The 11,805-nt window shown below is 59.0% G+C and overlaps 4 protein-coding genes across 4 annotated transcripts; 1 reads left to right on the top strand and 3 right to left on the bottom strand.

The window, feature by feature from the left end:
- Positions 1–1,821: 1,821 nt before the first annotated feature.
- Positions 1,822–3,153, bottom strand: CcaverHIS019_0303950 (uncharacterized protein; the record flags this gene model as incomplete). The annotated part of the gene is made up of 5 exons (XM_060598837.1): positions 1,822–1,827; positions 1,871–2,223; positions 2,268–2,549; positions 2,628–2,874; positions 2,911–3,153. The coding sequence occupies 5 exons, from the start codon at positions 3,151–3,153 to the stop codon at positions 1,822–1,824; spliced, it is 1,131 nt and encodes a 376-aa protein (XP_060455590.1).
- A 478-nt stretch (positions 3,154–3,631) lies between these two features.
- Positions 3,632–5,432, top strand: CWC27 (uncharacterized protein; the record flags this gene model as incomplete). The annotated part of the gene is made up of 11 exons (XM_060598836.1): positions 3,632–3,642; positions 3,692–3,704; positions 3,752–3,802; positions 3,839–3,902; positions 3,949–4,093; positions 4,128–4,264; positions 4,304–4,508; positions 4,547–4,635; positions 4,669–4,849; positions 4,887–5,304; positions 5,349–5,432. The coding sequence occupies 11 exons, from the start codon at positions 3,632–3,634 to the stop codon at positions 5,430–5,432; spliced, it is 1,398 nt and encodes a 465-aa protein (XP_060455589.1).
- A 452-nt stretch (positions 5,433–5,884) lies between these two features.
- On the bottom strand, positions 5,885–7,792 carry PUT2 (uncharacterized protein; the record flags this gene model as incomplete). The annotated part of the gene is made up of 3 exons (XM_060598835.1): positions 5,885–6,024; positions 6,068–7,514; positions 7,742–7,792. The coding sequence occupies 3 exons, from the start codon at positions 7,790–7,792 to the stop codon at positions 5,885–5,887; spliced, it is 1,638 nt and encodes a 545-aa protein (XP_060455588.1).
- Positions 7,793–8,828: 1,036 nt separating this feature from the next.
- On the bottom strand, positions 8,829–11,579 carry RIM13 (uncharacterized protein; the record flags this gene model as incomplete). Its single annotated transcript, XM_060598833.1, has 9 exons — positions 8,829–9,177; positions 9,211–9,355; positions 9,387–9,834; positions 9,870–10,060; positions 10,108–10,154; positions 10,186–10,291; positions 10,322–10,913; positions 10,946–11,506; positions 11,538–11,579. The coding sequence occupies 9 exons, from the start codon at positions 11,577–11,579 to the stop codon at positions 8,829–8,831; spliced, it is 2,481 nt and encodes an 826-aa protein (XP_060455587.1).
- Positions 11,580–11,805: the final 226 nt, after the last annotated feature.

The raw sequence follows: 11,805 nt of genomic DNA, 5'->3' as shown, positions 1-11,805 counted from the left end.
GATCTGCCGGTGGACAGTATTTTTTGTTGTGCGAGCAATGCACATGGATAGCATTTGCTTTTGGCATGGAAGCAGAAGCATGGTGGTAGTGGTTGCGAGTAGGCACCAACGCGCAACAATAAACTGACGCGATTCCGCCGGAGGCGCCCTAGGGATACATACATGATCATGTATGCTGCCCTCCTCAGCCTGCGACCTAGTCCTCCCGTGTCTTGTCAGCCCCAACTTTGAATCTTGAATCTGCGACTTGTCGCCCTTCCTTGTACCCTTCGTTCGGGCTAGTCGGGTGGGGCGGATTGGAACAAAAGGAGCACCGTGGGGGATGCGAGCAACAACGCACAGGGGGTGTGGGGGGTGGGGGTGGGGGGCGGTCCAGGGCGTGCAGAAGCTACACCTCCTTGCAGGTACAACGTGTGACTGTTTGATTGTGTGACGGGACGCTAGTGTTGCATCAGTGTGTCAAGATAAAATTCTGTCTGACGCACACGGGGCGCGAGGGGGACGGGATGACATTGGTATGTTGGACTTGGTATGAAGCGGAGTATCCAACCAACTCGATTTTACCCACATGCCGCAACAGCTTTGCGTTCCAGTGCACATAATGTGCACATGATCAGGCAGTCGACTTCGACTTGCGATCGGCGCAATCTGAATTAACCACTCCCGTCTACTGTTTTACTGACAGTGGCGCACGGTTGTCTCTCTCTCTCATTCTCTCATCTCTCATCTCTCATCTGTCAATCTCTCATCTCTCACCTTGATCACCTTCTAGATGCGCACATGTCACGCCTGCCTATCCGATGGGCCAGGTGCAGCCAGGTGCAGTAAGGGGTAGGGGTGAGCAATGTGGCGTATTGCACCCCACTCGCTGTAATACCTGGATAACCTGGCTACCTGGCTACCTGGCTACCTGGCTACCTGGCTACCTGGCTACCTGGCTAGGGTATGCCATGAGAGGTGACGTGTGGCGTTGGTTTTTGTTGAAGCGGTCGGCGCCTCGTGCCCGCTGCTGAGCATGACACGTCCCCTCCAGTCCCTCCAGGATCGTTCCTGGTATCATCGCCTGCAGTCTGACCGAACTCTGGCGCTTGATGATGGATGGGGTTAAGTGTTCCGCACACTGTTCCGCTCGGAGCCGTCGAACATCGACCGTGTCGTGCTCCGAGTACCTCTGTGCTGTGCAAGTATCCCAAAGGCCCAAAGCAACCAGTTTCCCAAAGCCCCAACGCAACCAGTTTCCCAGAGCCGAGGCATGTGGGCATGTGTCGGTGCAAATTCAGGTAACCTGAATGTTAGGAGTGCTGATCCAGTCAGTTCCAGCGCCACTTAACCGCTTGTACATAGTACGCATCATTCAGAGGCACAGGCTGCGACATCCAGAGTTACATCCATTCCGCGCGTCAACACCAAGCTCCAAACTAGCACTACACTTTGCCGACATTGGAGACAAGTCTCGAGGCCTGGCTCAGACCTACCCCACCATTCCCCACTAGTGTCTTACAAGTGGATCGAATCGGGATACTCTGCTGTGACTGCTCGACGCCACATGCTGCGTATCCACGTCCTTGCGCTTGCCAGCGTCATCTTATTCCCATCACTCGGCGCTCGACAGTTGCCCAGCCAGCGGGACACCACAGCCCGATCGCTCACGGCAACAAGGGTTCTTTTTCCGGCGTGTCTATTTCTTTCTCACAATCTATCACACACAATTCATGCTGTCAACAATGCTTGGGCGCGACCAGGTGAATCGCTCATACTAAACATCTATAACCCTAAAGACACACTCTAGCTGGCCTCCTTGGGTACTGCAACAGTCGGCGCTTAGAGCTGCACGTTAGCATGATCAAGCAGAATCAACTAGTCAACTCACCAGGCTGTCCATCCGCCCAAAGATCTCGAGGACAGTCGCAACGACCTCAAAGCACAGCTCCTCCTGGTCCTCGGCGGCACCGCCAGAACCCGCCCCACCAGCACTCTCGGCCATCTCTTTCCGGACTTCGCGGACCAGCTCCTGGACACTCTCGCGGCCGATCCCGCTACCACCCGCACGGCGGCGCGCACTGCCGCTGCCGACCTGCACTGGTCCGGCTTCAGAAGACGTGCCGATCCCAAAGGGCCATGTCGAGAACTCTGCGAGGATCTCGTCGCACCGCACAAAGGCCGCCTCGCGCGCGTCATACGACAGGCGCTGCAGGGCGTTCTCGAGCACACTCGACGCGTACGCTGGGATCAGTCACGTTGTAGGGCATGGCCTGTCCCAAACTCACCAGCGCAGACCAACGACACGGCGCGCATGTAGCGGTACTTGACATTCTCCTTCTGCAGAGCCTGGGGCGGGACCGCGGTAGTGCGTGCAGTCAGAAGGGCAAGACACCGGCGCACAACGTCCTCCTTGGCATTCATGTCAGCGATAGGGTGGGTCGCCATGTCAAACAACAAAAAGTTGCGCTTCTCAGTTCGCAAGATGCCCTTGTCAACCAGCCCCTTGGCCAGACGCTCGCGCACCTGCTTCAGCTGGTATCCGATCTTCATGACGTTCCACGTCTCGCCTGAAATTAGTTTGTGAATTGCACATCACATGTGACGCGCCGCAGTGAACGCGACACATGCGAAATGAGAGGACATACCGCTCATCAGGTCCACCCATGCGCCTGCGCCATACTTTTCGCTCGACTTGATCATCTTGAGCGCTTCGTCGAGGATAGTCTCTCCTGTCTGGCGCTCATCGATCACCTCGATAAGGCGGTCGGCTAAGGCAAGGCGACGCCGCGACGGGTCGCGCACCATGGCTATCCGCCGGCGCAGCGCGAGCTCGATAAGAATGCACCCGCGCAGTGCGTACGAGATGTTGTCGTTCCAGAAAGAGAGGTAGCCCTGTTATTAGCTTCCCAGTTGGATTCGCTGGCGCACCTCCTTGTTCTTGAGTCCAAGGAGAAGCACTTCCTCCATCAGGGTGAGACGAGGCGCTTCCTTGGTCTCGTCCTCGTCGTTGAGGTCGCGCGGGTCGTATGCAATCTTGCCTCTGCCGCCCTCGACGGACGAGCCGGTCGTCTGTTGCGACTTGGGACGCGATGGCGGCGCCGAATCGCCTGCTGTTGAAGGCGCGGCGGACGAGGCCCCGGCGCCACGGCGACGCGTGAGGCCCTCGGACATGGTAGCTGGTCGAGGGGAGCGGAGTGGGAGGAGGGAGAAGGGTCAAGGAGATACCGACGGTGTAGGAGGGGGCGTCGTTGATGTGTTAGGGGGAGTTGTCGTGTTGACAAGAGAACGAGAGAGCAAGTGTAGCGGAACGGATTTGAGTGAGCGTGGAAGGGGCCGATCAGCGGAAGCTAGGGGGGATGAGCTAGTGGGGCTTGACCTAACCGAACCAGATCGTGGCTCGCGGCTCGTGGCTCACCAGGTACAGTGCCTGATTCTGACTTTACCTTCCGCATTACAACTCCACGTGTTGACACTAATCCAAGTTATCAAACCTAATCACTCAGCCTAATCCGATGGCCTAGCCCCGAACTGCCGCGCTTGTGGCACTCCACTTCTAGCCGGTGGAGGTCAGTCAAGTCAATAATCGGCTTCACCATCATTCCATCTCTAACACGCGCCACTACTACGGCACGCTGCCAAGTCGCGCACAATGTCTAACCTGTAAGTGGCCGATAGGCGGATTGTAGGGGTCAAGGGCTAACCGTTGCAGGTATTCCACAGAGGTAAGCCGCAGCCGCGCGCTCCCAAACTCTTCAACGCTCACATCAAGCCGACGCCCACTGGCAAGGTCGTGGTGGACACGACCGCGGGCGAAATTGAGGTAAGCTAGACGGCCTTTGATATAGCTAACATTCAGATCGAGCTGTGGGGCAAGGAGAACCCCAAGGCTGTCCGCAACTTTGTCCAGCTCGCCATGGAAGGTGCGCCGCCTCCACCTTCCTTCCCTAATGCTGTGACTGACGGCAGGGTATTACGACGGCGTAATCTTCCACCGCGTGGTGAAGGGTTTCATTGTGCAAACTGGCGACCCAACCGGAACGGGCAGGGGAGGCGAGAGCATCTACGGCGAGCCGTTCCAGGACGAGATTCACAGCCGCTTGAAGTTCAACCGGTAGGTATCGAACCGCGAGACCGCTGACAACCAGTCGCGGTCTGGTAGGCATGGCCAACAATAGCAAGCGGCATACGAACAACTCGCAATGGTTCATTACGCTCGATCGCGCAGACGAGCTCAACGGGAAGCATACGCTCTTCGGGCGCATCCAGGGACCGACGTACTACAGTGAGCTTCAAAGCCATTACAAGAAGCAGCTCACACCAGATGTCCTCAATATCGGAAACCTCGACGTCGACGCGGAGGAGAAGCCGTTGGTACCGCCAAAGATTAAGGGCATTCGTATAATTGAGAATCCGTTTGACGACATCGTGCCCCGGATCACAGCTGCTGATAAGCGGGCACAGCAGCAGGCGCGTATCGAGGCCAAAGTGGAGATGGAGAAGCGCGAGAAACGGGCTCGGGCTAAGAAGTACGCTGTGACGGATTTGGGTCTGGAACTAACCTCAGGAATACCGGCCTGCTGTCGTTTGGTGAGGCAGAGGAGGAGGATGTGAGTGCTGTGACGGTGAAGAAGAAAGACATGGGCCGACGCGACCGTGAGTGATGCTCTTGAGTTAGATTAACGTCAGTTGTCACTTCGTCCGGCTCCGGCAAGGAGAAGAAGTCGAAGACGCCTCTGCCTGATCTGTCCGAGGAGGCACCAGAAGTTGCAGGGGAGCAGCCTAAGCAACGAGCCACCGAACGCGCACGTAACATTGTGGACTTCAAGTCGATTCGGGAGCAACATGAGCGGGAGCGGTCAGGCAAGAGGTGAGCTACGGCGTAGTTGTCACCTAGCTCATGCCAGCTCATCAAGGAAAGAGGACATCGAGCGAATGCAGGAGGACCTGCGGATGATGAAAAAGCGTATGGGGCAGGACTCGGATACGGATTCGGAAGATGAGGAGGAGCGACGGAAGCGGCGGCGAGGACCTTCAGCCCTGGAACAAGAGCTGGCCAAGTATAAACACGCGCGCGGGCGAGCTGCGCGGGAAAAGTGGAACCCAAAGGACAAGCGGTCCAAGGATGACGACCTACTGCGTGACCTGGGCATGTTCAGCAAGAAGGTCATGGAGGCTGAGGCGGACGAGGAGCCGATGGACAACAGCGGCAACGCAGGGGAGGCGGGTCTCGAGGTGGATGACGACGTGGGATGGCTGCGACACTCTCTCAAGTTCGAGCACGAGATCTCGGACGAGACGCGTCGGGCTGAGGACGAGTACGAGGTATGTCACTGATGGCAGAGTAGGATGTGGAGCTGACAAAGCAGGTCATTGATCCGCGAGCAAAAGCACGCGCAGTGGCCGCTGAGGAGGAGCGGGCGACCAAGGCTAAGAGGAGGCGCGATCAGTAGCTTGCGGCAGCGACATGTCATCGGCCCCGCTGTCCGGGAACCTGTATTCTGCAAGATTGCGAGATTGTCGGATTTGGGAATGGAGTGTCAGGTTGAAGGGAGTGTGGTGGGCCGAAGGCTTTTGAATGACACCGCAGGTACAGAAAGCCCGGTCTATCCATAGTTCTGTTCCAGGTATGGATGCATCGACATGTATTACCTATCGCGAGTCACTCGGGCTCGAGTCAGTCTCACTTGAGCGTGTCGGCCACTCTCGCCACCGTTGCACCTGTCATTCCAGTGGGATTAAGAGTGGGGCAGGTTTGAGCCCATTCTAATCGGCGACGGTCAATTCCTAATCAGCGCCCCATCGGTCAAATTGATAATCGGCCTCCACCTCCACCTCGTCCAACTAGAATCCAGATGGCCCAGAGAAAATATGGTACATGCAGGAATCAATGCTATGCGAGCTATTAAACAAGGTTGGAGGGGTACGAGAACTCGGTGGGGTCGACAAAGCTCTCCATGATCGAACGGGCCGAAACAAACCGGTAGAAGATGGAAATCGAGCCCGACTTGTCGTTGGTGCCCGAAGCACGAGCTCCTCCGAATGCTGCCAGTCAGTAATGGTTCATATCTCTCTCCGGAGCACTCACGCTGCTGTCCAACGACGGCACCAGTCGACTTGTTGTTGATGTAGAAGTTGCCGGCGGCGTTGCGGAGCTTGCCAGCAGCCTTGGTGACGGCGAGGCGGTCACGGCCGAAGAGGGCGCCAGTGAGGCCGTACTCGGTGGTGGTGTCGATGAGCTCGAGGGTCTGGTCCCACTCAGAGTCCTCGAAGACGTAGACGGTCATGACGGGGCCGAAGATCTCCTGGGTCATGGTGATGCTCTTGGGGTCCTTGGTGACAATGACCGTGGGCTGGACGAAGAAGCCCTTCGAGTCGTCGGCAGTACCACCGACAATGACCTCGGCGCCCTCCTGCTTGGCCTTCTCAATGATGCCGGTGATGCGGTCGAACGCTGGGCGGCCGATGACGGGGCCAGTAAAGTGCTGGAACTCGGTGCAGGGGCCGATGGTGATCGAGCCAGCCTGCTTGATGAGCTCCTCCTGGAAGCCACCCTCCCAAAGCGAGCGGGGAACGTAGCAGCGCGAGAGAGCCGAGCACTTCTGGCCAGAGTACTCGAACGCAGCACGGATGGCCTGGATGACACCGGGCTTGATGTCGGACGAGGGGTGGTAGACGTGGAAGTTCTTACCGCCAGTCTCACCGACGATGCGGGGGTAGCTGCGGTAGAGGTCAATGTTGTTGGCAATGTCCTTCCAGAGCTTGCGGAAGACGTGGGTCGAGCCAGTGAAGTGGAGACCAGCAAACTCCTTGTGGTCGATGCACTGCTTGACAATGTCGGGAGGCGAGCCGGGAACGAACTGGATCACACCGTCGGGGAGACCAGCCTCGACGAGGATCTTGTAAAGGAGGTAGCTCGAGTAGTTGGCGGCCGGGGCGGGCTTCCAGACAACAACGTTACCGACAATGGCGGGGGCAACGACGAGGTTACCGCCAATAGCAGTAAAGTTGAAGGGAGTCACGGCGAGGACAAAGCCCTCAAGGGGACGGAACTCGGTGCGGTTCCAGACACCGTCCGAGTTGCGCGAGGGCTGCTGGGTGTAAAGCTCCTCAACAAACTTGACCGAGAAGCGGAGGAAGTCGACGAGCTCAGCAGCCGAGTCGATCTCGGCCTGCCAGGCGTTCTTGCCCTGACCGAGCATGGTCGCGGCCATGATGTCGAAGCGGTACTTGCCGGCGATGAGGTCGGCGGCCTTGAGGAAGATGGCAGCGCGGTCGGCCCACGGCATGTCCTCCCACTCTGGCTTGACGGCAAGAGCGCCGTCAATGGCCTTGGTAACCGTCTCGGCGGTGGCGGCGTGGTAGACGGAGAGGTTCTTGGCGTGGTCGTGGGGCATGGGCTGGCCCTGCTTGTCACCCGAGCGGATCTCCTTGCCGTTGACAATGGCAGGGACGTCGTAAGGTGCCGCGGCAGCAACGCGCTGGAGCGCAGCCTCGAGACCCTTGCGGTCGGCCGAGCCGGGGGCGTACGAGCGCTGATATGGTCAGCTGTGTTTCATGAGATGCTTGTTTATGTGTGGGGCCGTATTCAATCCCCCGTGGGGTATTGGCACAATGAGAACTAGAAGCTGAGAAAGAACATGTCATGGAATGGAGCTGGCCCAAGTGTTGTCTTGACGTCCAGCCCCCACCGCAACCTTGGTCTCGTTCCCACACACCTAACAATGATGGAACATGGTCTGAATTGGAACTGGTTACTCACCATAGGCTCGTTGTTGATAACGGGAACCTTGAACGAAGCGAGCTGAGCCATTTTGGATGTGTTAGAGAATGGGGGTATGATGGGAAGAAGAGATCTCTGGTATTTGCTTATGTATCCCCAGCACGAGTTCCGCAGAGGTAAAGAGTGGGAGCCTGGAGCGTGTGCTAAGGCTGGAGCAAGCGCTACGGGGTCACATGTTGGTGTTGCGGGGATGATGATTGAAACAATGGGCGCTTAGCTAGCGGCTACGACGGACTCTGAGGCTATGGTGGGCTGGCGTGTGGTGGCGATGGGTCAACCAACTGTACTGCGTCACCGTACATGTCACCTCACCCTGGGGTAAGATGGGCGGCTGGGTACGAACAAGCGCCAGGACCAGCTCAACCAGGTGGAGGGAATAAGGGCATTCCTTGGTGTCTGGCTCCTGAGCCCAGAGTCGAGCCTGCCGCTGCCGCTCTACCGCCAGTTGTAAGAGCCGGCCGGCAGGCCTCACCTACCACCCGCCACGCGCCGAATCCTACACCCGCCATGGCCATGCCACCACGCGCCTAGCATCCAGGTAAGCGACACAAGCAGACGCGATAACACCATACACGCGCATCGCCGATACCTCTCGGCGTGGCCAACCTGCGTCTCTCCACCAAGGCCACACTGGCAGCCTGGCAAGATAGCAAGTAGTAGCCGTCGGTGAAAATGCGGCCGTCCGTCGCTCTCGAGTCGAAGAATGAGGGACGGGGTGGTGACGGCCGACCGGAGTCGCCGATGCTACTCTTATCGATATGGATACCTCCACCCCAATCTCACATATTGGAATCACTTTCTCTGCACTACGAGCTCCAACAGTTACCACGTTGGTTTTTCTCGACATGGGCCGATATCGCCTGTTGCCCAGCTGGTGCATGGACAAGCTGACCACAACCACATCGACGAGGCTGTATCTGCTCCTCACCGATCGCCAGATCCACAACGGATCCGGGGCTACAACGACACACAACACACATAAACCGATCACGACAACACCCATGCGATCCCCCCACAGTCCTCTTCACATGAACAATCCATCCAACTCATACTGAACCACAACTTGTTATCGCACCACCTCGACGCCAAATTGCGTGTCGGCCCACACGTCGACCGCCCAATCATCCAACACGGCATTATACGTACTCGGCACGAGGACATAGATGCCCGGCGTGAGGCGAACCCGGCCGGTCGACACGCCACTCACGCGCTCGACGTACGGCCCCGACGTGGCGACTTGCTCGCCGAGCGTTCCCGTGCCGCGCCGGAACACGGTCAGGTTGACCGGCACTGGCGCGGGGTTGGGAAGCGTCAGGCGCGCGAGCAGGGTGCCCGGCGCGCTGAGGGTTACTTCGATGTGGGGGTTGCGGTCATACCCGTTCCCGCTGGGTCGGCCGCCGGCCGTACGCTCGTCCCTGCCGTCAGCTCGCCCCTCTGATGCAACTCACCACTTGCCGACGATTGAGCGCGAGTACATTCCAGCTCCCTCCTGTGGGATCGGTACCAGGCTAACGGGCGCGCTCGCCTCGACCGTGAGCGAGTACGCGCCTTCGTCGCGCTCATAACTCGACACAAGCACCGTATATGTCCCCGCTGATGTCAGCTACTTCTTGAGGAGACTCACCCTCAACATCGTCGACCCCGCAGTACGCCATGCCGTAGCTGTACGGGCCCGAGGCGGCAACGATGGCCTCAGCGCTCAGCTCGAACACCCGCTCCCCGCCCCACAGGAGCTTGACGTTCCACGCGAGCTCGGCTGCTCCCTTGAGCTCAAGTCGTAGTGTACCCTTGCGCTCCAGCACGAGCTTGTATTGCGGATTCTTGCTGTGGCTGGGGTAACCGGGGTGTCCGCCGGCGGTGCGCTTGGTCAGCGCGCCTCTCACCTCCTCGGTGTAGGGCATGGTCAGGCCGACGCGCGAGAGCTGAAGCTGCGTGCCTGGACTGGCGAAGGCGCGCAGCGTGAAGCCCGTCTGGAGGAGGCCGCGGTCGCGCGACGGCAGGGCTGAGAAAACATTCTGACCCTCGCGGAGAGGGTAGCGCACGAGAGTGTGCAGCGCGTTCGTGTAGGGGTTCTGGTGTCAGCTTCAGAGTTGGGCGCTAGTCCCACCTCCTGCTCATGGGTGGGCGAGGCTAGACGGCTGAGGTCGGCCCCCACACGCGATCGGTGGTCGCGGAAGACATGTAGCGCAATGTCATCCAGCGGCACATCTTTCGAGTTGCGGTGCTGCGAGAGGAGGAGCCATACCTCGGCGTCAGGCTGCGAGGGCGTTGCGGTGAGGCGATACCGAGGGCTTGCACCTGATGTCAGCTAAACCGATCAGGTGTCAGCTGAAAGCGAGACTCACGGAGGGACAGAGACTCATCGGCGTCGCCTTCAGGCTTCGGCCACGACCTGTGGTTAGCCCGACCAAGTGACGACGAACCAGTGCCGCTCAGCCGTGACGGGTAGCAGCGCGGGGTCCGAGTTGAGGTTGAGTGTGTGGAACTTGGAGCACACCTCGTCCCAGCTCATCGTGAACGAGTACGCGACTGGATCAGCGCATCCCATGAAAACCTCACGTCGTGTCGATTTTTCGCCCTCCTCGTCGACCCGGACCTGCTGCAGCTCAGTAGCGAGCGTGTCGATACTCTGAGGACCTCGGCACGACCCGGGATCGAAGATGCGCAACACGCGCTCTCCATCCACCTCCTCCACACCCGTCACGCCGTACGCGTGCAGTGGCACCATTCCCGGCGGCGCATCGTGCCCACTCCCAAGCGTGACGATCACGCTCCCCCGCCTCCAAGCCTTGTAGAGACGGTTCCACTCCTTCTCTCTCTGGAACCCCGACGACAGAATCAGCCGCTCGGGGATCCACCCGGTGAACGCATACACGTCCGGCGCGGGATCGCTCCCGGGAATGGAATAGCCACCGAGAGCCTTAAAGTATCCCTTGACGGCCACGGGGATCCACGCCGGCCCGAGATGATCCTCGCCCTGCCGCGCCGTAATGTGCAGTGGGCGATGTGTAGTCGTTGAGCGAGGGAGAAGTGCGTCAACGACGACGCTCCGCCAAGCCCCGTTAAGGAGTAACCTGACGACGTGTTTCGCGTTCTCCGAGCGTCTTGGCCGCCCGCACACAGCCTGCGGATACAGTGCCGACTCGCACAGCTGTTATCAGCTTGGCATACCTCAGGATGTACCTTTGTACCCCACCGCGCATTGTGCGCGATGCACGCGCCCAGCCCCGCGGTGACGGAACAGTCGGCTCCGGGACCCTGGCAGACCTCCCACATGCCTCGTGGAGCGTCCCACATCGTGTCGGGGAGGGCCGCCCATTCGGGCGAAAGTGCAAGCTGCTCTAAAGCGAGGTCGGGCTGACGCGTGTCAATGAACACTGGGCCGGTATACTCAAAGTATGCAGGGGTACGCCAGCATTCGGCTGTAAACCCATTAACCCTGGCGCCGCGACGGACGACGGCGGCCTCCTCGGCGGCTTCGTCGACACTGGCCGCGCCGACCCGTCCTCCCAGCTCCTCGATGCGCCGCTTGACTTTCTCGGCCCGCTCAAGCACCAGGCGCCATTTGCGCTGAATTCCCACCCGTTCGGATGCAGGAACGAGCGAGCTCTGGAGAAGGTGCGAGTACGCCTCGGCGGCCTGGATGTATAGGCTGAAAGCCTTGTGGAGCGTGGGGAGGGGCGAGGCGATTGGGCTCAAGTTCGCGAGACTCGCCTCGGCCGCGATTGCTCGGTTCCCAATGTTCTTCCATCAGTGAGACAAGGAGATGGCTCACCGTCGCAATCTTGAGGCCCTCATGGAAGGTGTTGTAGGCCATGCCGGGTGTGTCGACAGCGTCAAAGTGTCAACATTGGGCAATCGGTCTTGGGTACTTTCGGATAAGTGTCGGAGAATTGCCGACGTCTCTGTCGTGCCATGCCATGATTAGAAACGGGCGACGCTCTAACGCCACTCCCCGACGGCCATCTACGCCCAGATGTGCCCATAGGTGACCATCTCTCAATCTCTCTCTCATCCTATCCTCATCTCACTGCTCTTGATCG

Source organism: Cutaneotrichosporon cavernicola, assembly GCF_030864355.1.
Source record: "Cutaneotrichosporon cavernicola HIS019 DNA, chromosome: 3".
In the NCBI taxonomy this organism is placed as follows: Eukaryota; Fungi; Basidiomycota; class Tremellomycetes; order Trichosporonales; family Trichosporonaceae; genus Cutaneotrichosporon; species Cutaneotrichosporon cavernicola.
Note: the sequence above shows the minus strand (reverse complement) of the source record. Positions and strands in the feature narration are given on the sequence as shown.